The 25,182-nt window shown below is 48.7% G+C and overlaps 4 protein-coding genes and 10 non-coding genes across 16 annotated transcripts in view; 4 read left to right on the forward strand and 10 right to left on the reverse strand.

Moving 5' to 3' along the window:
- Window positions 1–25,182, forward strand: part of LOC137489621 (uncharacterized) — a 403,605-nt gene that overhangs the window by 154,966 nt on the left and 223,457 nt on the right. The window lies entirely within an intron of this gene.
- LOC103910812 (uncharacterized) lies at window positions 451–4,617 on the forward strand. 3 transcript variants are annotated; one of them, XM_087248928.2, is made up of 9 exons: window positions 451–528; window positions 744–807; window positions 1,010–1,073; window positions 1,924–2,097; window positions 2,177–2,312; window positions 2,381–2,744; window positions 2,839–2,965; window positions 3,127–3,180; window positions 4,214–4,617. In XM_087248928.2, exons 4-9 carry the CDS (start codon window positions 1,935–1,937, stop codon window positions 4,615–4,617), a joined length of 1,248 nt encoding a protein of 415 aa, XP_087105054.1. In that variant the 5' UTR covers window positions 451–528; window positions 744–807; window positions 1,010–1,073; window positions 1,924–1,934. The 3 variants fall into 3 exon arrangements, with proteins under 3 accessions (XP_087105054.1, XP_087105053.1, XP_088507051.1); XM_087248927.2 differs by having other exon boundaries at window positions 452–528; window positions 3,124–3,180; XM_088650925.1 differs by lacking the exons at window positions 451–528; window positions 744–807; window positions 1,010–1,073 and having other exon boundaries at window positions 1,920–2,097; window positions 3,124–3,180.
- LOC147845076 (uncharacterized) lies at window positions 4,614–5,174 on the forward strand. Its single transcript, XM_087247669.2, has 2 exons — window positions 4,614–4,866; window positions 4,970–5,174. The coding sequence occupies exons 1-2, from the start codon at window positions 4,694–4,696 to the stop codon at window positions 5,172–5,174; spliced, it is 378 nt and encodes a 125-aa protein (XP_087103795.1). The 5' UTR covers window positions 4,614–4,693.
- Window positions 5,520–7,451, forward strand: LOC110439555 (uncharacterized). Its single transcript, XM_087248751.2, has 2 exons — window positions 5,520–5,668; window positions 6,163–7,451. Exons 1-2 carry the CDS (start codon window positions 5,564–5,566, stop codon window positions 7,444–7,446), a joined length of 1,389 nt encoding a protein of 462 aa, XP_087104877.1. The 5' UTR covers window positions 5,520–5,563; the 3' UTR covers window positions 7,447–7,451.
- LOC137494488 (U1 spliceosomal RNA) lies at window positions 10,532–10,688 on the reverse strand. Its single transcript, XR_015487032.1, has one exon. It is a non-coding gene; the product is annotated as a U1 spliceosomal RNA (small nuclear RNA).
- Window positions 12,078–12,241, reverse strand: LOC137494391 (U1 spliceosomal RNA). The gene has a single exon (XR_015485786.1). It is a non-coding gene; the product is annotated as a U1 spliceosomal RNA (small nuclear RNA).
- LOC148682948 (U1 spliceosomal RNA) lies at window positions 13,631–13,794 on the reverse strand. Its single transcript, XR_015944263.1, has one exon. It is a non-coding gene; the product is annotated as a U1 spliceosomal RNA (small nuclear RNA).
- Window positions 15,184–15,347, reverse strand: LOC141384139 (U1 spliceosomal RNA). Its single transcript, XR_015486332.1, has one exon. It is a non-coding gene; the product is annotated as a U1 spliceosomal RNA (small nuclear RNA).
- LOC137494457 (U1 spliceosomal RNA) lies at window positions 16,738–16,901 on the reverse strand. The gene has a single exon (XR_015484945.1). It is a non-coding gene; the product is annotated as a U1 spliceosomal RNA (small nuclear RNA).
- Window positions 18,291–18,454, reverse strand: LOC141384035 (U1 spliceosomal RNA). Its single transcript, XR_015484956.1, has one exon. It is a non-coding gene; the product is annotated as a U1 spliceosomal RNA (small nuclear RNA).
- LOC141384141 (U1 spliceosomal RNA) lies at window positions 19,844–20,007 on the reverse strand. The gene has a single exon (XR_015486354.1). It is a non-coding gene; the product is annotated as a U1 spliceosomal RNA (small nuclear RNA).
- Window positions 21,397–21,560, reverse strand: LOC148682949 (U1 spliceosomal RNA). Its single transcript, XR_015944319.1, has one exon. It is a non-coding gene; the product is annotated as a U1 spliceosomal RNA (small nuclear RNA).
- LOC141384036 (U1 spliceosomal RNA) lies at window positions 22,951–23,114 on the reverse strand. Its single transcript, XR_015484967.1, has one exon. It is a non-coding gene; the product is annotated as a U1 spliceosomal RNA (small nuclear RNA).
- LOC141384140 (U1 spliceosomal RNA) lies at window positions 24,505–24,668 on the reverse strand. Its single transcript, XR_015486343.1, has one exon. It is a non-coding gene; the product is annotated as a U1 spliceosomal RNA (small nuclear RNA).

Here is a 25,182-nt window from a genome sequence, read left to right on the forward strand (position 1 = left end):
TCAAACCGCTTTGAGGGGGGACCTTTCGAGTAGTTTTCGGCGTCAGAACATACTCTTCTAGCGACGGGTGGGCAGGCCTTCCACAGGCGCGCGCGGCTCTACTGGAGCAAAAGAGGCTTGGCAAAGGACGAGGAAGAGAGGGAAGCTCCGCTCCAGCCGGGTCCGACGCTGCCGCCTGAACTCTGTCTTGAACCACTGTGCTCAGGGGAGAGCGCGAACGCAGTCCTCCACTACCAGAAATTATGCAGTCGAGAGTCCCACATTTGGGGAAGTCGCAGACATCTGCCCACTGAACGTGCAATGTAAACTGTAGACTGTAGACTCTTGTCCAATGAAAAGCCGCGATTGTCTACAGTTTGATTAGACCCTGGGCCAATCGGAGGGCTGCATTGTCTAAAGTTTCAAATCACGGCCAATCAGAGCTGAGGATTTTCTAAAGTTTCTCTCGCTCTGGACGCTCACAATTTATCGGGTCAGAGAGTTCATCTGCTGTCGAGATAAATTCATATGCTGAAGTGATTTCGTGTGGTAAGTTATTTTTATACTGTTATATTGATGCACAGTATGTTTTGGTCAAGGCACGTTTGAAATATCTCACTCTTTGTGCAGTATTCGTGAGGCTGCGCCTTCAAAAAGTACACCTGTCATAGAGATTTTGTGTGATAAGTTATTTTTATACTGTTATATTGATGCATAGTATGTTTTGCTCACATCACGTTTGAAATATTTCACTCTTTGTGCAGCATTTTGTCTGTGTTCGTGAGGCTGCGCCGTCATAAAGTACACCTGTTGTAGTGATTTATAGTGGTAGGTTATTTTTATCCTGTTCTGATAAAAAGTATGTTTTGCTCACATCACGTTTGATATATTTTACTGTGTGTGCAGTATTTTGTCTGTGTGTGTGACGCTGCACTGTCAGACGTTCACCCATTACAGAGATTTTGTGTGGTAAGCTATTTTTATATTGCTAAGATCACATCACGTTTGAAATCTCTCACTCTTTGTGCAGTGTTTGGTCTGTGCTGGTGACGCTGTGCCGTCAGAAAGTTCACCTTTCCAAGATATTTCGTGTGGTAAGTTGTTTTTATACTGTGATATTAAATGCATATTTGGCTGCACAAAACCTGAAAAAGTTTAGCTTTTGTATTATTTTCGACGATCGCGTCGGTTTGATAGCTCAGTATACACAGATGTTTCATTATAATATAGAAACAAACATGCTGATAAATAAATATCCCTTTATATGTAGCAATATATGTTACCATGGCGATTGTTATCATTAGTTGTAACTATGAGAAGTGAAGAACATCTTAAGATCTTAACTGGGACAAAACATATGACCAATACCTGTATTTGTTATCATAAGAATATAGTAAAATCGTTATTGCCATAGACTGAATAATATATCACTGATTCTCAAGGCCTGGGACAAAAACATATTCAGCAATTACTGCTATAAGCTTTAAAATGAAAATGTGCATACATTAAATATGATTTGTTATGTTATTTCAAGTATTATATGTGTAAATGATATCATATTAATGAGAGTATGTATTTAACATGCTTAGAATGTATTTTACCTTACCTTATATCAGCCATATGGAGGTTGATATTAATAGCTGCCCCTCAAAAAACACAAAATACAACTGTAAGCATTTGAAAAAATGTATAACAGAGCAATTGATATGATAATTCATGTTTTCATTGCCACTGTCAAATGCATTATCTTTGTTAGCATTTTTAACCCTTGTCAGATAATTTATTTTGATGATATTTCATTTATTTGTTAATTATCAAACATGTAAAAATGGAAAAAAAAAGACTTAACACACAAAATGTTTTTTTAATACTTTATCATGAGCTCAGAGCTAAGACCATATTCCCTCTCTATATTTGTGATGTTTATAAGAATACTTCTTACAGGTGAATTAGACATGGATCCACTGTTGCCCACCCTGAGCATTGTTGACACCAGTGTGCCACAGGACAGACAACAGTGCTTTCTTAAAGCATCGAAGGACGCCAAGACTCTGGCCTCTCGCAACAGGTGCTTCGAGCGGAACACTAGCCAGGACAAAAAAACTGCTTGTGAGGAAGGTAATATCTGATTTATGCGTTTCTGTCATATGCGTACACTGCAGACTGTTATTTGCATTAATGTTATTTTATGTCTTAGCTAAAAAAAGATGCCAGCACATTACTTGTGCGCCATCTGAGGTCCAGTATCTCGGCCAGCTCATTCTAAACTTTGGCAAGTACAATGGACAAAGTTTTAAATGGCTGGTGGAGAACGACGTTGGCTACATTAAATAGTAAGTATGTTGCTATACATTTGTATAAGCTGTTTTTACACAAATTAATTATCTTTTTGAAATTTCAGTGTGCTGGATCTACACATCAAGGAGCGTCGCCATCAAGGAAGAAAAGAGGGCCCAGGTGAGTATATAAAGGATCTTCTGTTACAGTATGTGCAACTGTTTCCACAGGTTTCCTGCCACCTCGAGGTCAACGTCGACAGGGCCATCTACGGTCAGGGCCGCTTCAGATCCTTCACGTTCCTGGAGATGTGGCAGTGGTACAGCCTGCACAAGACCCTGCAGGCGGATCCACAAGCTGGTAGTGCCCAAGAAAAGAAGATGCCACAGGAGGCGTTCTGCTCTGTGCGGCAGTGGCTGACGATGAAGGAGGAGGACATCAGCGTCAAGACACTGAAGCGGTTCCAGCAGTACATTCTCAACAAAGAGGTAGGTTTTATTTATTTCTTTTAAATGTGACTTTATTAAAAAATATATATCATGCTGGCAACATTTCATGCAAACTACAACCTGTAACTCACAGAAAACCCTAGAAGACAGGCCTCTTTCTGCAGCGGCGGCCAGCTCCAGCTCGTCGGGATCTAGAGGTGATGGTGGATGGGCGGATGATGCGCTACTGGTGGAAGCCCTCAGTGCTTTCGAAGCACAAGGTGTATATCACTTTAATTGTTCATGTACCATAGCATAAATCTTTTATTAATAAATAAATCAATTACACACAATATCAAAACACTGTGCTGATGAGATTGTCTTCTTGCTGCTTTGACACTGACTTTTGCCCATCTTGTGTTTTTTTTTCCTCCTTTAGCAGTTGAGGACAAAGGCAGTCTGCCGAAGAAACCACTCAGCTTCTCTGAAAGACAAGGTATATCACATAATGAATGTCACTTATTAACATTTATTTATACTGTTGTAGCATGAACTACAGCTGAGGGCGCTCCTGTGAAATATTTATTTAAGGTAATGGAGCAAGGACATGTTCACAGTACTTAGGATAGTATATTATCTTCTGAAGAAAGTTTTATTTGTTTTATTATTTATGTTTTTCTATTGGCTACAGAACAAACAGTGTTAAGCTAGTTAAGCCTTTACTTTCTCACGCTGAATATGGTAACACTTCAGTATAATAGTCCTTTAGTTAATCAATTTACTAACACTAAGTGTCGCCTGTCTTGTGCAGCATTTATTAATTACAGTTCAACATTAATGCATTATTAAAATCCAAAGTTGTGCTTGTTGCACAGTGCATTATTGAACTAACGTTATTTAACTTAAATAACATCATTAACAAAGATAAATTAATACTGTAATTAATGTATTAAATTTCTTGTTCATGTTAGTAAATGCATTAACTAATATTAACTAATGAACTATTACTCTAAAGTGTTACCTTAAAGGGTGACACTTTACAATAAGTTTGTATTAGTTAATGTCAAAGCATTTACTACCATAAACAAGCAATGAACAATACACTTAATACAGTATTTGTTCGTGTTACAGTCATCCATGCCAACTCACAGTCCATCAACTAAGCATTAAATATTATTTTAATAAAGCATTAGTACATGTTGAACTATGATTAAAAATGTTGTACAAGCATTGTTCATAATTAGTACATGTTAGTAAATACATTATCTAATGAAACCTTATTGTAAAGTGTGACCCAATATTATATACTGTCATCATGGTAAAGATAAATTATAAGAAATTAAGTTATTAGAACTATTGTTTAGAAATGTGCCTGAACAAGTCCTCTCTCCATTACACAAATAATTGTGAAAAATAAACTCAAATTTAACAGGGGGGCTTATAATTACGGCTTTAACTGTATGCATTAATAAATAAAAGTCGTCACACAAAGACACTGTGTTCTGATAATCACAACTGTGCTCATTTAGGAGCCGGGGAAGCAAAGAAAAGAAAACGTTCCTGTGAAGATCTGTCACAGAAGCCCCACTCAGACTCTCGACTGTCAGGTTATTCTAATTACCAGGTGTTATTTGAGGGTTGGCACAAGATGTGGGAGTCTGGTCTTCATGGGCTGCCCAGTGCAGACATACTGTGGCTTAAGGAGGATGCTGAAAGGGGACTCTTTCAGAGGGCTATGTCTTATAAAGACAAACATGGAAACAGAAAGTGGAGGAAAGTCCTGAAGGATGACCGGATGTGGTTTCACCCTCCAGAATTTCCTGGAGTGGTGGAAGGAAAAGTCCCCTCAGCAGACTCCTTTTTTCACAGCTCCGTTTTTTTTCTGGAGACCAGTTGGTGTGTGGCGTTACAGTCTTCGGTGCCCAAGGTCTGACTGCCCAGCACGCACCAATCAGAAGGCTTTTCTCTACCGTTGTGGGTATTCATCCACGGTAAGACAGATCTGCCACATGTCTGGCTGGTACTCCATGCTGACTGAGGTCCTGGCATGCGACGCCTGTAGAAAGGCTGCAAAGGAGTCGGAAGAGCATACTATTGGTCGTTTCCTGTCATGGGATCAGTGCATCCTTAATCAGCTCAGTCCAGCTCACAGAGCGGTGTTACCTGCTGTCTTGACGCTACGGTGAGTCTCTAGCAGAATACAAATCATTGTGAAACTATGCAGAGTCTTAAAAAAAGTTAAGATTCACCATCATCTAATGATTGTCTTGCTCCTATGATTCTAGGCGTGGCGTGGACAAGCAGGTGATCCGCCTGATGAGGGATCGCACTGAGGGAAACACCATGGTGAAGGTTTGGAGACAGGTGCAGGAGAGCCACTGCGAGGACTATCTGCAGAGAAAGGACTTGTACACCACTCTTCTCAGCCAGTACAACAAACCTGGGAAGATCACTTATAAGTCAGAGTTAATTGTTTTCTTAAAGGGATAGTTCACCCAGAAATGAGTAGTTTTAAACCTTTATGAGTTTCTCTCTTTTGTTAAAGACAAAAGAAGATATTCTGAAGAAAGCCGAAATCCTGTAACCATTGACTTCCAAAGTATTTGTTTGTTTGTTTTTTTTACAATGGAAGTCAATGGTTACAGGTTTCTGACATTTTTCTAAATATCTTGTTTAGTGTTTTAAAGAAACCCATAATGGTATAAAATCATTAAAAGGATCAGCAAATGATGACAGAATTATTATTTTTAAATTCCTATCCTTTTGAGCATTTATTCAAAGATTAAGCAGCAAAGTGTCTGTTTTCTCTGCTTTTAGGGAGTTTGTGCCAGCAGTTCCAGCGACCACCAGCATGGAGAGAGCCGCCATCTGCCAGACTGATGAGAAAGGCGTTCCTTATCTCAGAGGCAGATAACATCGAGGACTACCGTACTCAGATTATGTCCACATTTGGGCAAGTCCTGAAGTACGACTCCACCAAGAAGGTAAATTTAACACAATGGAAAAAAAGTCAGTTTGTAAACGTATTGCAAAACCTTTTTACTGTTATTCTTTCAGGAAATCGTTTATCAGAGAGATTTTATCCTTAAAATATTATTGTCCACTTTTGCATCATGGGACATTTTAATCATTAATTATTAATGACAATTGATAAGTAAAGTATTATTAATTGTTTAATAATAAATAATTATCAATAAATTAATATCTAATATGGGTTACTAGTGCTTTAAAATCCTGTTTGTCAACATCACACGCACCAGATTATTAATCATACTTACCTACGTCTTTGTGTGTCGTTTTCTTCACTTCAGGTTTCCTCTTGCATGCTCTGCATCCGAAATCTAATGAGCTGCAATGCAAAAACACATTATTAATTCATTTCTGAATATTAGTGACTATTACTTTCTTGGTCTGGTGCATAAAAAAAAATACAAAATACAAAAATGTTTAAATCTATTTGTGTTGTATTTGTTATCAGATCTGCAAGAAACTCTCCGGCGATGGAAAAGGCACTGCAGAGTGGTGTACCAATGTGGCCAACGAGCAGGGGCAGATCCTCATATCTGTTCTCACCTGTGAGGAGTCATTGGAGAAGATGAGGCCGATGGCTGAAGGCCTCATGGAGAGGTACAGGAGAGCTGACGAGGCACCGCCCGAGCTCATGTATGTGGATCGTGGCTGCTGTCGCATCCACGCCGTGTCCTCGGTTGAGCAGCTCTTCAGTGACTGGACGGACAGGGGCATGCTGGTACGGCTGGACATCTTTCATTGGATCCATCGATTCGATGCAGCCCTACGGACAGATCATCATCCAAAGTATGCCCTGTTCAAGTCTGCCCTCTCTGCTGCCGTCTTTGCCTACAACAAAGATGACATGGCTCTTCTGGTACAGGCGATACGTGCCGGTCACCCAACCAACTATGCCTCCCTGACTGACAGCCAGATCATCGAGCTGCGTATCAGTAAATATGACCTCAGCCATTACGTCAGGAGGATCACAGTTAGTGCACAGGAAACATGTGTGCGCGTGCAGTGCGCCATTGATCTCCTGAAGGGAGCCGCAGGGATGGATGAGAACCAGGTGCATCTGTTTAAGGACTCTGCAGCCATCGACCACGTCTGGGAGAACCAGCAGAAGCACCTTGAATGCATCCAGGATCCACCAGGGAGGAACATGTACACCATCACCAAGTATGTGACCCGTAACGGTGTTCGTCTTGCGCGGTACAGTACGGTGAGAGGAAGCAACAGTCTGGAGGGCTTTCATTCGTTTCTGCCTGATATGATCCCGGGACCCCACTGTGCTGCCGTCCCGTTTCAATTCTATCTGTTGGCTGGCATCGCACGCTGGAACTCTAACAGGGAGTCAGCCAGCGTCCAAGGGCGGAAAGGGAGGAAACATATGGTGTACATGTCTCCTCTGGTCCATCGCCTAAACCAAAGGTGCCAGGAGCTATTTGGGGAGGTGGAGGAGGCAAAATACAGGCCTCCGGTTCCTGCTGGTGATGAGCGCATTGGTCTGGAGTACCTGTTTTCCCAGTCCTCAGAGCCCTTCAGTACTCCTGATCATTACGCACAGACTAGAGAGACACTTCAGGCAGATGAGGATGAGGACGAAGATGTTCCTGCTGGGGTGGCAGAGGAAGAGGAAGAGCTGCAGGAGGAAGATGATGATGTGGGCTACTCCTCAGACGGCGAGAGGGACAGCCTGACTCCTCTGAGGAACCGTCTGTGCCTCACCGATCAGGCAGTGGCTGCTTAATTTGACCCCTGTGTGGAGGACGTGTGCGGTCCCAATCATCTGCCTGGGTACCAGCACGTAGAGGATCTGTGTAAAGTCCTTGTTGAGATCGCCCTGGAGGAAGGAAAACTTGCCTTAAATGAGTCGACCGGGCAAAAGGTCATCAGCGCCTGGAACAAGCTTGACCTCCATGACCGCAGCATCCAACAATTCGACAGCCTCTACTCTGCACGCTGGGGCAATGCTCTGTTTGGCCGCACCAGTGGAGATCCGACTGAGGCGTCCCTGGTGCAGAAGCTCAAGTTCAGCAAGCGGTACTCAGCCGCACACTTGGTGGACTCCAGAAAGAACCGGCTGATGTACTGCCTGGTCAAACAGCTGTGGCTTCATCCTGGTGTTGGAGGAAAAGCTAAAGGGTCACCGCTGAAACAGCAGATCACTAAACTGTACCAGCGTGTGCAGCAGAGAGTGACGGTGGACGATGATCAGCTCAGCAAACTCGGGATTCCCATCCTGAAAATAAATTCAAAGTGCGTGAGCGAGTTCATCAGGAGGCAGGAGGCGCTGTCAGCCACAAACGTCACCGACCAGGGTCTGTCTGTCCTCCGTCGTCACCAGAGCGTCTCCAGCACCAGCCAGCCCCCCGCTGAGGAGCTTCCAGAGGAAAGACCCCATACCAGCCGGCCTGCAGTGCAGTATCCCATCACCACTTCTCTGGCCGGCACCCGAAAGTTAAAGCAAAGGCTCCCGCAAATCTTACCTGTCCCTCCCTCTGCTCTTGCTCAACCAGTTCCTGCGCCGGCCCATTCGATACCCGCAGGACTCCGGCACACACACACTCCGCTGACTGCACCTCCCGCTGTTTCCTTGCCGCAGGCATCCACTCCGCTACTGTTGCCCTCAAGATCAACAGTCTACAAGAGGAAAAAGGCAGAACTCAGTGGCTCTGGACATCCAACCTCAGTGAAGGTTTACATCTGTGCTCTGTGTGGCCAACCAACTCAAGGCCACAAGAAATACAGAAAGAAGAGCTACTGTGAGAGCTCCAAAGCCTCCACGTCCACAAACCTTGCTGGGCAGACGTTTGACTGTTTTGAAGACTTTAAAAGGGCTGTGGACGTTCTCTTGGGCTCTCAGTCTCAGGCCTCCGAGTCTGTCTAACTGGACCTCTATCCATGTTGCGGTTCATAGTTCTTGACTTGTAACAGTGTTATTGTTGCAAAAATGGATATGTTATAATAACAGTTGGTTGTTTGAAAGTTTACAGTGTTTTACACTAATCTGTTGATTGTTGTAACACTGGTATTGATGCAAAAATGTATGTTATAATAACAGTTGATTTTTTAAAAGTTTACAGGTTTTTACGGTTTGCACTAATTTGTTGACTGTTTTTTACACTTATTGTTGCACAAATGTTCGCAATATTAACAGTTGACTGTTTCAGAGTATACATCGTTTTATACTAATTTGTAGATTGTAACTTATTGTTAATTTACAAAAGTTAAGCTTTTTTTTTTTTTTACAGTTTGCACTAATTTGTTGATTGTTGTAGAAACATATTTTATATTAACATTTGACTGTTTAAGTTTACAGTGTTTTACACTAATTTGTTGATTGTTGTAACACTGTTTTGTTCCAGAAATGTATGTTATATTAACAGTTTATTGTTTTACAGTTTACAGTATTTCTTTAATTGTTTTCTTGTTTTTATTTATTTATTTATTTATGTATGTATTTATTTATGTTTATTAAGTATATATTATCATAATTTTATTTAAAGTACTTTAATATAATTATTTTATTTAATTATTTATTTATTATAAAATTTTAGTAATAAAAAATATATAATTATGTTATTTAAAGTACTTTAATTATTACTTTGTGATAACTAATGTTGCTTTATATACTTTAATTGTTAGCTTAGTTTTTTTTTAAGAGGATGTATTTATTTATTTATTTTTTTATATCTAAATGCTTGACCTGGCAGTATTTTTTTATGTATACAAATATATTCTTATATCTATAACTGCTATCAGTAATATTAAAACTAATGATTGTAATAGTAATGTGTTTTTTATTATGTACAAAGTATATCTATTGTATACATTTTTATGTCAGGCAGGTCTAACAATATGTTTAGAACTTTTCTTTTGCACTTTTAATAAATTTGGATAATAAAATACAATCTCGTGTTTCATTTTCTATGTGTTGGAAGGACTTCATTGGTTTTTAAAAATTGACTAAATCTTCTGATTTTGAATTTAATTTAGAATCATTATCTGAGTCTATGACAATAATATGCAGTCCATTTTAATAGTAACCTCTGGTACAGGCGCTCTGAAAAGTCTATTGCTCCTCTGTGTTTTTCCAAGTCCAGCTCTGGAGTCGATGACAGCTTATCCTGTTGCCGTCAGATGGGATGCCACTGGATTCATCCTTAAACCACATTCCAACATCAAGCTCCACCTGCAACACACAAATACAAAAACAGTACATCATTTAAATATCCTATGCCATTACACTCTCAAAATAGAACTGTTGTAATTTGTTACAAAGTAGTTAGTTACTATAATTAAAATACTTACCCAGTAACAAAGTAAGGGATTATTATTCATTTTATGTAATTGTATTACTGCTATTAGAAATATGATGGTATATCTGTATAATATAATAGAACAGAAGCAAAATGTTTCCATTTTTTTGTTATACAAACATATTTAAGAATAATTCTACTAAACATTATGCATTTATAAAAAAGTTTGACCTTTAATTACTACTATTACATATGAATATTTTATTTATAGAACTGATATTACATATATTAATTTATATATTCCACTTGTTGAGGTTTATAGGGATTTTGAGTGAACCATTAAAAGTAATTTAATTTAAAAAGCAACTTAAACTTTAATAACAAACTTATTAAATGATCATTTCATGGTTCACTTTTATGCACAGTTAGGGTTGTTTGCTTTAATTTCAAAAGCACCACACCATATGCAACGTGTTCTGACAGTTACTACTATTGGTTTTGATGACATCACCAAGGGGTTGTTCACTCGCAAAATCAGTTCATTCATGGTTTGCTGAAACTCAATCAACCAATCAGGTGCTGTAATTGCCTACACATCTAAAATGAAATTTGCACGCCGTACAGGTCGATCGCCATTCGCAGGGGTCAGCGTGGCCGGAGTGCAATGGCCAAGCCTCGCCCTGGGTGAACCACCTTCTTGATCATGGTATCTCCCCTGCCAGGTAAGTATGAGTTGTCGGGCGGCGCAAATGGCAGCCGCCGTTTTCTATCGGCCGTACTCCAGGGCGGTGATGCCCAGCCACCGAGCATGGGGAATGGGCCAGCAACCCCTGTCTCCTGACGGCGCTGTACTTGCAGCAGACGTGCCTGTGCCTGCAAACCACTCGCTAGTAACTGTGGCAACGCATGAAGAGTTTGAGCTTCCTCCAGATGCTTGCTTTGTGTTTTGTCATCAGTTGGGGCTGCCAACACATGGATTCCACCGGACGCACTCGACCTGGGGATAACAGACCCTCTATGGGGGGAGGGGAGGGGATCCTCCTGTTCTTTCTTTCTTTTCCTCCATCTGTTTTCTTTCTCTACAGATGCCGTTTTTCTCTGCTTAGTTTCTGATTTGGTCTATTTGGACATGTCGACCTCCTGCTTTGCTGCGGTTCGGACCGCCTTTGCCTAGAGCTCCGTGCTTTGCACTCTTGCCTTGTATGTTTTGTGTCCTGTTTTCTCACGTCAGCCTATCAGCACAGTGCTCAAACGACATAGCTTGAAGAAGACGAGGGGATCTACAAACGTTCCGCAAAAGAACTTCACTGACGAAAGCGGAAGCGCTAACGAAACAACCTCCCGCTGCAAGCACCTTACATTCCTGGGACGGGAAACCACCGACGGCTGGCTGCGAAATTGCCTGTGGTTCAGATTGGTTTAGAACCGTCCCTCTGCCCAAAAGGCCACAGACGTCTGCAAAAGATTGCAGTTCTTGAAACAAAGTTACCTCTGATCCGAGCAGAAGCGTTCGCTTACTTAATGGCAGATAAAATGATGACCTTTCACACGGTCTGCATTCGTTCCGTCAGTAACAGCGGCAGGCCGGTAAAAATAAAATTCTGACATTCCACAGGGCACACTCGCTTGGCGGACAAAAGCCACCGGGGGCTCTCTTTGCGTGTTCCTTCACCTGGTCAAACCGCTTTGAGGGGGGACCTTCGAGTAGTTTTCGGCGTCAGAACAGACTCTTCTAGCGACGGGTGGGCAGGCCTTCCACAGGCGCGCGCGGCTCTACTGGAGCAAAAGAGGCTTGGCAGAGGACGAGGAAGAGAGGGAAGCGCCGCTCCAGCGAGGGGGTGCTCGCTGCAGAGCCATTCGAGGAGAGCTGAGCTCCAGCGAGGGGGAGCATGAGCTGTCGCTCCTCCTCCTGTAAGCTGTTTTAATGCGTACACCAACCCCACCCCTAACCCTACCCCCAGTGACATCACTCGTAGAAGAAGTGCAAAAAAGGTGGAGCTCAAGCTTAAGCTCCCCCTCGCTGGAGCTCAGCTCTCCTCAAATGGCTCTGCAGCGAGCACCACTTGGCTCCAGCCGGGTCCGACGCTACCGCCTGAGCTCTGTCTTGAACCACTGTGCTCAGGGGAGAGCGCGAACGCAGTCCCCCACTACCAGAAATTATGCAGTCGAGATTCCCACATTTGGGGAATTCGCAGGGGTCAGCGTGGCCGGAGTGCAATGGCCAAGCCTTGCCCTGGGTGAACCACCTTCTTGATCATGGTATCTCCCCTGCCAGGTAAGTATGAGTTGCCGGGCGGCGCAAATGGCAGCCGCCGTTTTCTATCGGCCGTACTCCAGGGCGGTGATGCCCAGCCACCGAGCATGGGGAATGGGCCAGCAACCCCTGTCTCCTGACGGCGCTGTACTTGCAGCAGACGTGCCTGTGCCTGCAAACCACTCGCTAGTAACTGTGGCAACGCATGAAGAGTTTGAGCTTCCTCCAGATGCTTGCTTTGTGTTTTGTCATCAGTTGGGGCTGCCAACACATGGATTCCACCGGACGCACTCGACCTGGGGATAACAGACCCTCTATGGGGGGAGGGGAGGGGATCCTCCTGTTCTTTCTTTCTTTTCCTCCATCTGTTTTCTTTCTCTACAGATGCCGTTTTTCTCTGCTTAGTTTCTGATTTGGTCTATTTGGACATGTCGACCTCCTGCTTTGCTGCGGTTCGGACCGCCTTTGCCTAGAGCTCCGTGCTTTGCACTCTTGCCTTGTATGTTTTGTGTCCTGTTTTCTCACGTCAGCCTATCAGCACAGTGCTCAAACGACATAGCTTGAAGAAGACGAGGGGATCTACAAACGTTCCGCAAAAGAACTTCACTGACGAAAGCGGAAGCGCTAACGAAACAACCTCCCGCTGCAAGCACCTTACATTCCTGGGACGGGAAACCACCGACGGCTGGCTGCGAAATTGCCTGTGGTTCAGATTGGTTTAGAACCGTCCCTCTGCCCAAAAGGCCACAGACGTCTGCAAAAGATTGCAGTTCTTGAAACAAAGTTACCTCTGATCCGAGCAGAAGCGTTCGCTTACTTAATGGCAGATAAAATGATGACCTTTCACACGGTCTGCATTCGTTCCGTCAGTAACAGCGGCAGGCCGGTAAAAATAAAATTCTGACATTCCACAGGGCACACTCGCTTGGCGGACAAAAGCCACCGGGGGCTCTCTTTGCGTGTTCCTTCACCTGGTCAAACCGCTTTGAGGGGGGACCTTCGAGTAGTTTTCGGCGTCAGAACAGACTCTTCTAGCGACGGGTGGGCAGGCCTTCCACAGGCGCGCGCGGCTCTACTGGAGCAAAAGAGGCTTGGCAGAGGACGAGGAAGAGAGGGAAGCGCCGCTCCAGCGAGGGGGTGCTCGCTGCAGAGCCATTCGAGGAGAGCTGAGCTCCAGCGAGGGGGAGCATGAGCTGTCGCTCCTCCTCCTGTAAGCTGTTTTAATGCGTACACCAACCCCACCCCTAACCCTACCCCCAGTGACATCACTCGTAGAAGAAGTGCAAAAAAGGTGGAGCTCAAGCTTAAGCTCCCCCTCGCTGGAGCTCAGCTCTCCTCAAATGGCTCTGCAGCGAGCACCACTTGGCTCCAGCCGGGTCCGACGCTACCGCCTGAGCTCTGTCTTGAACCACTGTGCTCAGGGGAGAGCGCGAACGCAGTCCACCACTACCAGAAATTATGCAGTCGAGATTCCCACATTTGGGGAATTCGCAGGGGTCAGCGTGGCCGGAGTGCAATGGCCAAGCCTCGCCCTGGGTGAACCACCTTCTTGATCATGGTATCTCCCCTGCCAGGTAAGTATGAGTTGCCGGGCGGCGCAAATGGCAGCCGCCGTTTTCTATCGGCCGTACTCCAGGGCGGTGATGCCCAGCCACCGAGCATGGGGAATGGGCCAGCAACCCCTGTCTCCTGACGGCGCTGTACTTGCAGCAGACGTGCCTGTGCCTGCAAACCACTCGCTAGTAACTGTGGCAACGCATGAAGAGTTTGAGCTTCCTCCAGATGCTTGCTTTGTGTTTTGTCATCAGTTGGGGCTGCCAACACATGGATTCCACCGGACGCACTCGACCTGGGGATAACAGACCCTCTATGGGGGGAGGGGAGGGGATCCTCCTGTTCTTTCTTTCTTTTCCTCCATCTGTTTTCTTTCTCTACAGATGCCGTTTTTCTCTGCTTAGTTTCTGATTTGGTCTATTTGGACATGTCGACCTCCTGCTTTGCTGCGGTTCGGACCGCCTTTGCCTAGAGCTCCGTGCTTTGCACTCTTGCCTTGTATGTTTTGTGTCCTGTTTTCTCACGTCAGCCTATCAGCACAGTGCTCAAACGACATAGCTTGAAGAAGACGAGGGGATCTACAAACGTTCCGCAAAAGAACTTCACTGACGAAAGCGGAAGCGCTAACGAAACAACCTCCCGCTGCAAGCACCTTACATTCCTGGGACGGGAAACCACCGACGGCTGGCTGCGAAATTGCCTGTGGTTCAGATTGGTTTAGAACCGTCCCTCTGCCCAAAAGGCCACAGACGTCTGCAAAAGATTGCAGTTCTTGAAACAAAGTTACCTCTGATCCGAGCAGAAGCGTTCGCTTACTTAATGGCAGATAAAATGATGACCTTTCACACGGTCTGCATTCGTTCCGTCAGTAACAGCGGCAGGCCGGTAAAAATAAAATTCTGACATTCCACAGGGCACACTCGCTTGGCGGACAAAAGCCACCGGGGGCTCTCTTTGCGTGTTCCTTCACCTGGTCAAACCGCTTTGAGGGGGGACCTTCGAGTAGTTTTCGGCGTCAGAACAGACTCTTCTAGCGACGGGTGGGCAGGCCTTCCACAGGCGCGCGCGGCTCTACTGGAGCAAAAGAGGCTTGGCAGAGGACGAGGAAGAGAGGGAAGCGCCGCTCCAGCGAGGGGGTGCTCGCTGCAGAGCCATTCGAGGAGAGCTGAGCTCCAGCGAGGGGGAGCATGAGCTGTCGCTCCTCCTCCTGTAAGCTGTTTTAATGCGTACACCAACCCCACCCCTAACCCTACCCCCAGTGACATCACTCGTAGAAGAAGTGCAAAAAAGGTGGAGCTCAAGCTTAAGCTCCCCCTCGCTGGAGCTCAGCTCTCCTCAAATGGCTCTGCAGCGAGCACCACTTGGCTCCAGCCAGGTCCGACGCTACCGCCTGAGCTCTGTCTTGAACCACTGTGCTCAGGGGAGAGCGCGAACGCAGTCCCCCACTACCAGAAATTATGCAGTCGAGATTCCCACATTTGGGGAATTCGCAGGGGTCAGCGTGGCCGGAGTGCAATGGCCAAGCCTCGCCCTGGGTGAACCACCTTCTTGATCATGGTATCTCCCCTGTCAGGTAAGTATGAGTTGCCGGGTGGCGCAAATGGCAGCTGCCGTTTTCTATCGGCCGTACTCCAGGGCGGTGATGCCCAGCCACCGAGCATGGGGAATGGGCCAGCAACCCCTGTCTCCTGACGGCGCTGTACTTGCAGCAGACGTGCCTGTGCCTGCAAACCACTCGCTAGTAACTGTGGCAACGCATGAAGAGTTTGAGCTTCCTCCAGATGCTTGCTTTGTGTTTTGTCATCAGTTGGGGCTGCCAACACATGGATTCCACCGGACGCACTCGATCTGGGCATAACAGACCCTCTATGGGGGGAGGGGAGGGGATCCTCCTGTTCTTTCTTTCTTTTCCTCCATCTGTTTTCTTTCTCTACAGATGCCGTTTTTCTCTGCTTAGTTTCTGATTTGGTCTATTTGGACATGTCGACCTCCTGCTTTGCTGCGGTTCGGACCGCCTTTGCCTAGAGCTCCGTGCTTTGCACTCTTGCCTTGTATGTTTTGTGTCCTGTTTTCTTACGTCAGCCTATCAGCACAGTGATCAAACGACATAGCTTGAAGAAGACGACGGGATCTACAAACGTTCCGCAAAAGAACTTCACTGACGAAAGCGGAAGCGCTAACGAAACAACCTCCCGCTGCAAGCACCTTACATTCCTGGGACGGGAAACCACCGACGGCTGGCTGCGAAATTGCCTCTGGTTCAGATTGGTTTAGAACCGTCCCTCTACCCAAAACGCCACAGACGTCTGCAAAAGATTGCAGTTCTTGAAACAAAGTTACCTCTGATCCGAGCCGAAGCGTTCGCTTACTTAATGGCAGATAAAATGATGACCTTTCACACGGTCTGCATTCGTTCCGTCAGTAACAGCGGCAGGCCGGTAAAAATAAAATTCTGACATTCCACAGGGCACACTCGCTCGGCGGACAAAAGCCACCGGGGGCTCTCTTTGCGTGTTCCTTCACCTGGTCAAACCGCTTTGAGGGGGGACCTTTCGAGTAGTTTTCGGCGTCAGAACGGGCTCTTCTAGCGACGGGTGGGCAGGCCTTCCACAGGCGCGCGCGGCTCTACTGGAGCAAAAGAGGCTTGGCAAAGGACGAGGAAGAGAGGGAAGCGCCGCTCCAGCGAGAGGGTGCTCGCTGCAGAGCCATTTGAGGAGAGCTGAGCTCCAGCGAGGGGGAGCATGAGCTGTCGCTCCTCCTCCTGTAAGCTGTTTTAATGCGTACACCAACCCCACCCCTAACCCTACCCCCAGTGACATCACTCGTAGAAGAAGTGCAAAAAAGGTGGAGCTCAAGCTTAAGCTCCCCCTCGCTGGAGCTCAGCTCTCCTCAAATGGCTCTGCAGCGAGCACCACTTGGCTCCAGCCGGGTCCGACGCTACCGCCTGAGCTCTGTCTTGAACCACTGTGCTCAGGGGAGAGCGCGAACGCAGTCCCCCACTACCAGAAATTATGCAGTCGAGATTCCCACATTTGGGGAATTCGCAGGGGTCAGCGTGGCCGGAGTGCAATGGCCAAGCCTCGCCCTGGGTGAACCACCTTCTTGATCATGGTATCTCCCCTGCCAGGTAAGTATGAGTTGCCGGGCGGCGCAAATGGCAGCCGCCGTTTTCTATCGGCCGTACTCCAGGGCGGTGATGCCCAGCCACCGAGCATGGGGAATGGGCCAGCAACCCCTGTCTCCTGACGGCGCTGTACTTGCAGCAGACGTGCCTGTGCCTGCAAACCACTCGCTAGTAACTGTGGCAACGCATGAAGAGTTTGAGCTTCCTCCAGATGCTTGCTTTGTGTTTTGTCATCAGTTGGGGCTGCCAACACATGGATTCCACCGGACGCACTCGACCTGGGGATAACAGACCCTCTATGGGGGGAGGGGAGGGGATCCTCCTGTTCTTTCTTTCTTTTCCTCCATCTGTTTTCTTTCTCTACAGATGCCGTTTTTCTCTGCTTAGTTTCTGATTTGGTCTATTTGGACATGTCGACCTCCTGCTTTGCTGCGGTTCGGACCGCCTTTGCCTAGAGCTCCGTGCTTTGCACTCTTGCCTTGTATGTTTTGTGTCCTGTTTTCTCACGTCAGCCTATCAGCACAGTGCTCAAACGACATAGCTTGAAGAAGACGAGGGGATCTACAAACGTTCCGCAAAAGAACTTCACTGACGAAAGCGGAAGCGCTAACGAAACAACCTCCCGCTGCAAGCACCTTACATTCCTGGGACGGGAAACCACCGACGGCTGGCTGCGAAATTGCCTCTGGTTCAGATTGGTTTAGAACCGTCCCTCTGCCCAAAAGGCCACAGACGTCTGCAAAAGATTGCAGTTCTTGAAACAAAGTTACCTCTGATCCGAGCAGAAGCGTTCGCTTACTTAATGGCAGATAAAATGATGACCTTTCACACGGTCTGCATTCGTTCCGTCAGTAACAGCGGCAGGCCGGTAAAAATAAAATTCTGACATTCCACAGGGCACACTCGCTTGGCGGACAAAAGCCACCGGGGGCTCTCTTTGCGTGTTCCTTCACCTGGTCAAACCGCTTTGAGGGGGGACCTTCGAGTAGTTTTCGGCGTCAGAACAGACTCTTCTAGCGACGGGTGGGCAGGCCTTCCACAGGCGCGCGCGGCTCTACTGGAGCAAAAGAGGCTTGGCAGAGGACGAGGAAGAGAGGGAAGCGCCGCTCCAGCGAGGGGGTGCTCGCTGCAGAGCCATTCGAGGAGAGCTGAGCTCCAGCGAGGGGGAGCATGAGCTGTCGCTCCTCCTCCTGTAAGCTGTTTTAATGCGTACACCAACCCCACCCCTAACCTTACCCCCAGTGACATCACTCGTAGAAGAAGTGCAAAAAAGGTGGAGCTCAAGCTTAAGCTCCCCCTCGCTGGAGCTCAGCTCTCCTCAAATGGCTCTGCAGCGAGCACCACTTGGCTCCAGCCGGGTCCGACGCTACCGCCTGAGCTCTGTCTTGAACCACTGTGCTCAGGGGAGAGCGCGAACGCAGTCCCCCACTACCAGAAATTATGCAGTCGAGATTCCCACATTTGGGGAATTCGCAGGGGTCAGCGTGGCCGGAGTGCAATGGCCAAGCCTCGCCCTGGGTGAACCACCTTCTTGATCATGGTATCTCCCCTGCCAGGTAAGTATGAGTTGCCGGGCGGCGCAAATGGCAGCCGCCGTTTTCTATCGGCCGTACTCCAGGGCGGTGATACCCAGCCACCGAGCATGGGGAATGGGCCAGCAACCCCTGTCTCCTGACGGCGCTGTACTTGCAGCAGACGTGCCTGTGCCTGCAAACCACTCGCTAGTAACTGTGGCAACGCATGAAGAGTTTGAGCTTCCTCCAGATGCTTGCTTTGTGTTTTGTCATCAGTTGGGGCTGCCAACACATGGATTCCACCGGACGCACTCGACCTGGGGATAACAGACCCTCTATGGGGGGAGGGGAGGGGATCCTCCTGTTCTTTCTTTCTTTTCCTCCATCTGTTTTCTTTCTCTACAGATGCCGTTTTTCTCTGCTTAGTTTCTGATTTGGTCTATTTGGACATGTCGACCTCCTGCTTTGCTGCGGTTCGGACCGCCTTTGCCTAGAGCTCCGTGCTTTGCACTCTTGCCTTGTATGTTTTGTGTCCTGTTTTCTCACGTCAGCCTATCAGCACAGTGCTCAAACGACATAGCTTGAAGAAGACGAGGGGATCTACAAACGTTCCGCAAAAGAACTTCACTGACGAAAGCGGAAGCGCTAACGAAACAACCTCCCGCTGCAAGCACCTTACATTCCTGGGACGGGAAACCACCGACGGCTGGCTGCGAAATTGCCTGTGGTTCAGATTGGTTTAGAACCGTCCCTCTGCCCAAAAGGCCACAGACGTCTGCAAAAGATTGCAGTTCTTGAAACAAAGTTACCTCTGATCCGAGCAGAAGCGTTCGCTTACTTAATGGCAGATAAAATGATGACCTTTCACACGGTCTGCATTCGTTCCGTCAGTAACAGCGGCAGGCCGGTAAAAATAAAATTCTGACATTCCACAGGGCACACTCGCTTGGCGGACAAAAGCCACCGGGGGCTCTCTTTGCGTGTTCCTTCACCTGGTCAAACCGCTTTGAGGGGGGACCTTCGAGTAGTTTTCGGCGTCAGAACAGACTCTTCTAGCGACGGGTGGGCAGGCCTTCCACAGGCGCGCGCGGCTCTACTGGAGCAAAAGAGGCTTGGCAGAGGACGAGGAAGAGAGGGAAGCGCCGCTCCAGCGAGGGGGTGCTCGCTGCAGAGCCATTCGAGGAGAGCTGAGCTCCAGCGAGGGGGAGCATGAGCTGTCGCTCCTCCTCCTGTAAGCTGTTTTAATGCGTACACCAACCCCACCCCTAACCTTACCCCCAGTGACATCACTCGTAGAAGAAGTGCAAAAAAGGTGGAGCTCAAGCTTAAGCTCCCCCTCGCTGGAGCTCAGCTCTCCTCAAATGGCTCTGCAGCGAGCACCACTTGGCTCCAGCCGGGTCCGACGCTACCGCCTGAGCTCTGTCTTGAACCACTGTGCTCAGGGGAGAGCGCGAACGCAGTCCCCCACTACCAGAAATTATGCAGTCGAGATTCCCACATTTGGGGAATTCGCAGGGGTCAGCGTGGCCGGAGTGCAATGGCCAAGCCTCGCCCTGAGTGAACCAACTTCTTGATCATGGTATCTCCCCTGCCAGGTAAGTATGAGTTGCCGGGCGGCGCAAATGGCAGCCGCCGTTTTCTATCGGCCGTACTCCAGGGCGGTGATGCCCAGCCACCGAGCATGGGGAATGGGCCAGCAACCCCTGTCTCCTGACGGCGCTGTACTTGCAGCAGACGTGCCTGTGCCTGCAAACCACTCGCTAGTAACTGTGGCAACGCATGAAGAGTTTGAGCTTCCTCCAGATGCTTGCTTTGTGTTTTGTCATCAGTTGGGGCTGCCAACACATGGATTCCACCGGACGCACTCGACCTGGGGATAACAGACCCTCTATGGGGGGAGGGGAGGGGATCCTCCTGTTCTTTCTTTCTTTTCCTCCATCTGTTTTCTTTCTCTACAGATGCCGTTTTTCTCTGCTTAGTTTCTGATTTGGTCTATTTGGACATGTCGACCTCCTGCTTTGCTGCGGTTCGGACCGCCTTTGCCTAGAGCTCCGTGCTTTGCACTCTTGCCTTGTATGTTTTGTGTCCTGTTTTCTCACGTCAGCCTATCAGCACAGTGCTCAAACGACATAGCTTGAAGAAGACGAGGGGATCTACAAACGTTCCGCAAAAGAACTTCACTGACGAAAGCGGAAGCGCTAACGAAACAACCTCCCGCTGCAAGCACCTTACATTCCTGGGACGGGAAACCACCGACGGCTGGCTGCGAAATTGCCTGTGGTTCAGATTGGTTTAGAACCGTCCCTCTGCCCAAAAGGCCACAGACGTCTGCAAAAGATTGCAGTTCTTGAAACAAAGTTACCTCTGATCCGAGCAGAAGCGTTCGCTTACTTAATGGCAGATAAAATGATGACCTTTCACACGGTCTGCATTCGTTCCGTCAGTAACAGCGGCAGGCCGGTAAAAATAAAATTCTGACATTCCACAGGGCACACTCGCTTGGCGGACAAAAGCCACCGGGGGCTCTCTTTGCGTGTTCCTTCACCTGGTCAAACCGCTTTGAGGGGGGACCTTCGAGTAGTTTTCGGCGTCAGAACAGACTCTTCTAGCGACGGGTGGGCAGGCCTTCCACAGGCGCGCGCGGCTCTACTGGAGCAAAAGAGGCTTGGCAGAGGACGAGGAAGAGAGGGAAGCGCCGCTCCAGCGAGGGGGTGCTCGCTGCAGAGCCATTCGAGGAGAGCTGAGCTCCAGCGAGGGGGAGCATGAGCTGTCGCTCCTCCTCCTGTAAGCTGTTTTAATGCGTACACCAACCCCACCCCTAACCCTACCCCCAGTGACATCACTCGTAGAAGAAGTGCAAAAAAGGTGGAGCTCAAGCTTAAGCTCCCCCTCGCTGGAGCTCAGCTCTCCTCAAATGGCTCTGCAGCGAGCACCACTTGGCTCCAGCCAGGTCCGACGCTACCGCCTGAGCTCTGTCTTGAACCACTGTGCTCAGGGGAGAGCGCGAACGCAGTCCCCTACTACCAGAAATTATGCAGTCGAGATTCCCACATTTGGGGAATTCGCAGGGGTCAGCGTGGCCGGAGTGCAATGGCCAAGCCTCGCCCTGGGTGAACCACCTTCTTGATCAAGGTATCTCCCCTGTCAGGTAAGTATGAGTTGCCGGGTGGCGCAAATGGCAGCTGCCGTTTTCTATCGGCCGTACTCCAGGGCGGTGATGCCCAGCCACCGAGCATGGGGAATGGGCCAGCAACCCCTGTCTCCTGACGGCGCTGTACTTGCAGCAGACGTGCCTGTGCCTGCAAACCACTCGCTAGTAACTGTGGCAACGCATGAAGAGTTTGAGCTTCCTCCAGATGCTTGCTTTATGTTTTGTCATCAGTTGGGGCTGCCAACACATGGATTCCACCGGACGCACTCGATCTGGGCATAACAGACCCTCTATGGGGGGAGGGGAGGGGATCCTCCTGTTCTTTCTTTCTTTTCCTCCATCTGTTTTCTTTCTCTACAGATGCCGTTTTTCTCTGCTTAGTTTCTGATTTGGTCTATTTGGACATGTCGACCTCCTGCTTTGCTGCGGTTCGGACCGCCTTTGCCTAGAGCTCCGTGCTTTGCACTCTTGCCTTGTATGTTTTGTGTCCTGTTTTCTTACGTCAGCCTATCAGCACAGTGATCAAACGACATAGCTTGAAGAAGACGACGGGATCTACAAACGTTCCGCAAAAGAACTTCACTGACGAAAGCGGAAGCGCTAACGAAACAACCTCCCGCTGCAAGCACCTTACATTCCTGGGACGGGAAACCACCGACGGCTGGCTGCGAAATTGCCTCTGGTTCAGATTGGTTTAGAACCGTCCCTCTACCCAAAACGCCACAGACGTCTGCAAAAGATTGCAGTTCTTGAAACAAAGTTACCTCTGATCCGAGCCGAAGCGTTCGCTTACTTAATGGCAGATAAAATGATGACCTTTCACACGGTCTGCATTCGTTCCGTCAGTAACAGCGGCAGGCCGGTAAAAATAAAATTCTGACATTCCACAGGGCACACTCGCTCGGCGGACAAAAGCCACCGGGGGCTCTCTTTGCGTGTTCCTTCACCTGGTCAAACCGCTTTGAGGGGGGACCTTTCGAGTAGTTTTCGGCGTCAGAACGGGCTCTTCTAGCGACGGGTGGGCAGGCCTTCCACAGGCGCGCGCGGCTCTACTGGAGCAAAAGAGGCTTGGCAAAGGACGAGGAAGAGAGGGAAGCGCCGCTCCAGCGAGAGGGTGCTCGCTGCAGAGCCATTTGAGGAGAGCTGAGCTCCAGCGAGGGGGAGCATGAGCTGTCGCTCCTCCTCCTGTAAGCTGTTTTAATGCGTACACCAACCCCACCCCTAACCCTACCCCCAGTGACATCACTCGTAGAAGAAGTGCAAAAAAGGTGGAGCTCAAGCTTAAGCTCCCCCTCGCTGGAGCTCAGCTCTCCTCAAATGGCTCTGCAGCGAGCACCACTTGGCTCCAGCCGGGTCCGACGCTACCGCCTGAGCTCTGTCTTGAACCACTGTGCTCAGGGGAGAGCGCGAACGCAGTCCCCCACTACCAGAAATTATGCAGTCGAGATTCCCACATTTGGGGAATTCGCAGGGGTCAGCGTGGCCGGAGTGCAATGGCCAAGCCTCGCCCTGGGTGAACCACCTTCTTGATCATGGTATCTCCCCTGCCAGGTAAGTATGAGTTGCCGGGCGGCGCAAATGGCAGCCGCCGTTTTCTATCGGCCGTACTCCAGGGCGGTGATGCCCAGCCACCGAGCATGGGGAATGGGCCAGCAACCCCTGTCTCCTGACGGCGCTGTACTTGCAGCAGACGTGCCTGTGCCTGCAAACCACTCGCTAGTAACTGTGGCAACGCATGAAGAGTTTGAGCTTCCTCCAGATGCTTGCTTTGTGTTTTGTCATCAGTTGGGGCTGCCAACACATGGATTCCACCGGACGCACTCGACCTGGGGATAACAGACCCTCTATGGGGGGAGGGGAGGGGATCCTCCTGTTCTTTCTTTCTTTTCCTCCATCTGTTTTCTTTCTCTACAGATGCCGTTTTTCTCTGCTTAGTTTCTGATTTGGTCTATTTGGACATGTCGACCTCCTGCTTTGCTGCGGTTCGGACCGCCTTTGCCTAGAGCTCCGTGCTTTGCACTCTTGCCTTGTATGTTTTGTGTCCTGTTTTCTTACGTCAGCCTATCAGCACAGTGATCAAACGACATAGCTTGAAGAAGACGACGGGATCTACAAACGTTCCGCAAAAGAACTTCACTGACGAAAGCGGAAGCGCTAACGAAACAACCTCCCGCTGCAAGCACCTTACATTCCTGGGACGGGAAACCACCGACGGCTGGCTGCGAAATTGCCTCTGGTTCAGATTGGTTTAGAACCGTCCCTCTACCCAAAACGCCACAGACGTCTGCAAAAGATTGCAGTTCTTGAAACAAAGTTACCTCTGATCCGAGCCGAAGCGTTCGCTTACTTAATGGCAGATAAAATGATGACCTTTCACACGGTCTGCATTCGTTCCGTCAGTAACAGCGGCAGGCCGGTAAAAATAAAATTCTGACATTCCACAGGGCACACTCGCTCGGCGGACAAAAGCCACCGGGGGCTCTCTTTGCGTGTTCCTTCACCTGGTCAAACCGCTTTGAGGGGGGACCTTTCGAGTAGTTTTCGGCGTCAGAACGGGCTCTTCTAGCGACGGGTGGGCAGGCCTTCCACAGGCGCGCGCGGCTCTACTGGAGCAAAAGAGGCTTGGCAGAGGACGAGGAAGAGAGGGAAGCGCCGCTCCAGCGAGGGGGTGCTCGCTGCAGAGCCATTCGAGGAGAGCTGAGCTCCAGCGAGGGGGAGCATGAGCTGTCGCTCCTCCTCCTGTAAGCTGTTTTAATGCGTACACCAACCCCACCCCTAACCCTACCCCCAGTGACATCACTCGTAGAAGAAGTGCAAAAAAGGTGGAGCTCAAGCTTAAGCTCCCCCTCGCTGGAGCTCAGCTCTCCTCAAATGGCTCTGCAGCGAGCACCACTTGGCTCCAGCCAGGTCCGACGCTACCGCCTGAGCTCTGTCTTGAACCACTGTGCTCAGGGGAGAGCGCGAACGCAGTCCCCCACTACCAGAAATTATGCAGTCGAGATTCCCACATTTGGGGAATTCGCAGGGGTCAGCGTGGCCGGAGTGCAATGGCCAAGCCTCGCCCTGGGTGAACCACCTTCTTGATCATGGTATCTCCCCTGTCAGGTAAGTATGAGTTGCCGGGTGGCGCAAATGGCAGCTGCCGTTTTCTATCGGCCGTACTCCAGGGCGGTGATGCCCAGCCACCGAGCATGGGGAATGGGCCAGCAACCCCTGTCTCCTGACGGCGCTGTACTTGCAGCAGACGTGCCTGTGCCTGCAAACCACTCGCTAGTAACTGTGGCAACGCATGAAGAGTTTGAGCTTCCTCCAGATGCTTGCTTTGTGTTTTGTCATCAGTTGGGGCTGCCAACACATGGATTCCACCGGACGCACTCGATCTGGGCATAACAGACCCTCTATGGGGGGAGGGGAGGGGATCCTCCTGTTCTTTCTTTCTTTTCCTCCATCTGTTTTCTTTCTCTACAGATGCCGTTTTTCTCTGCTTAGTTTCTGATTTGGTCTATTTGGACATGTCGACCTCCTGCTTTGCTGCGGTTCGGACCGCCTTTGCCTAGAGCTCCGTGCTTTGCACTCTTGCCTTGTATGTTTTGTGTCCTGTTTTCTTACGTCAGCCTATCAGCACAG

This window comes from Danio rerio, chromosome 4 (assembly GCF_052040795.2).
Source record: "Danio rerio strain M-AB ecotype USA chromosome 4, GRCz13ab, whole genome shotgun sequence".
Taxonomy (NCBI): Eukaryota; Metazoa; Chordata; class Actinopteri; order Cypriniformes; family Danionidae; genus Danio; species Danio rerio.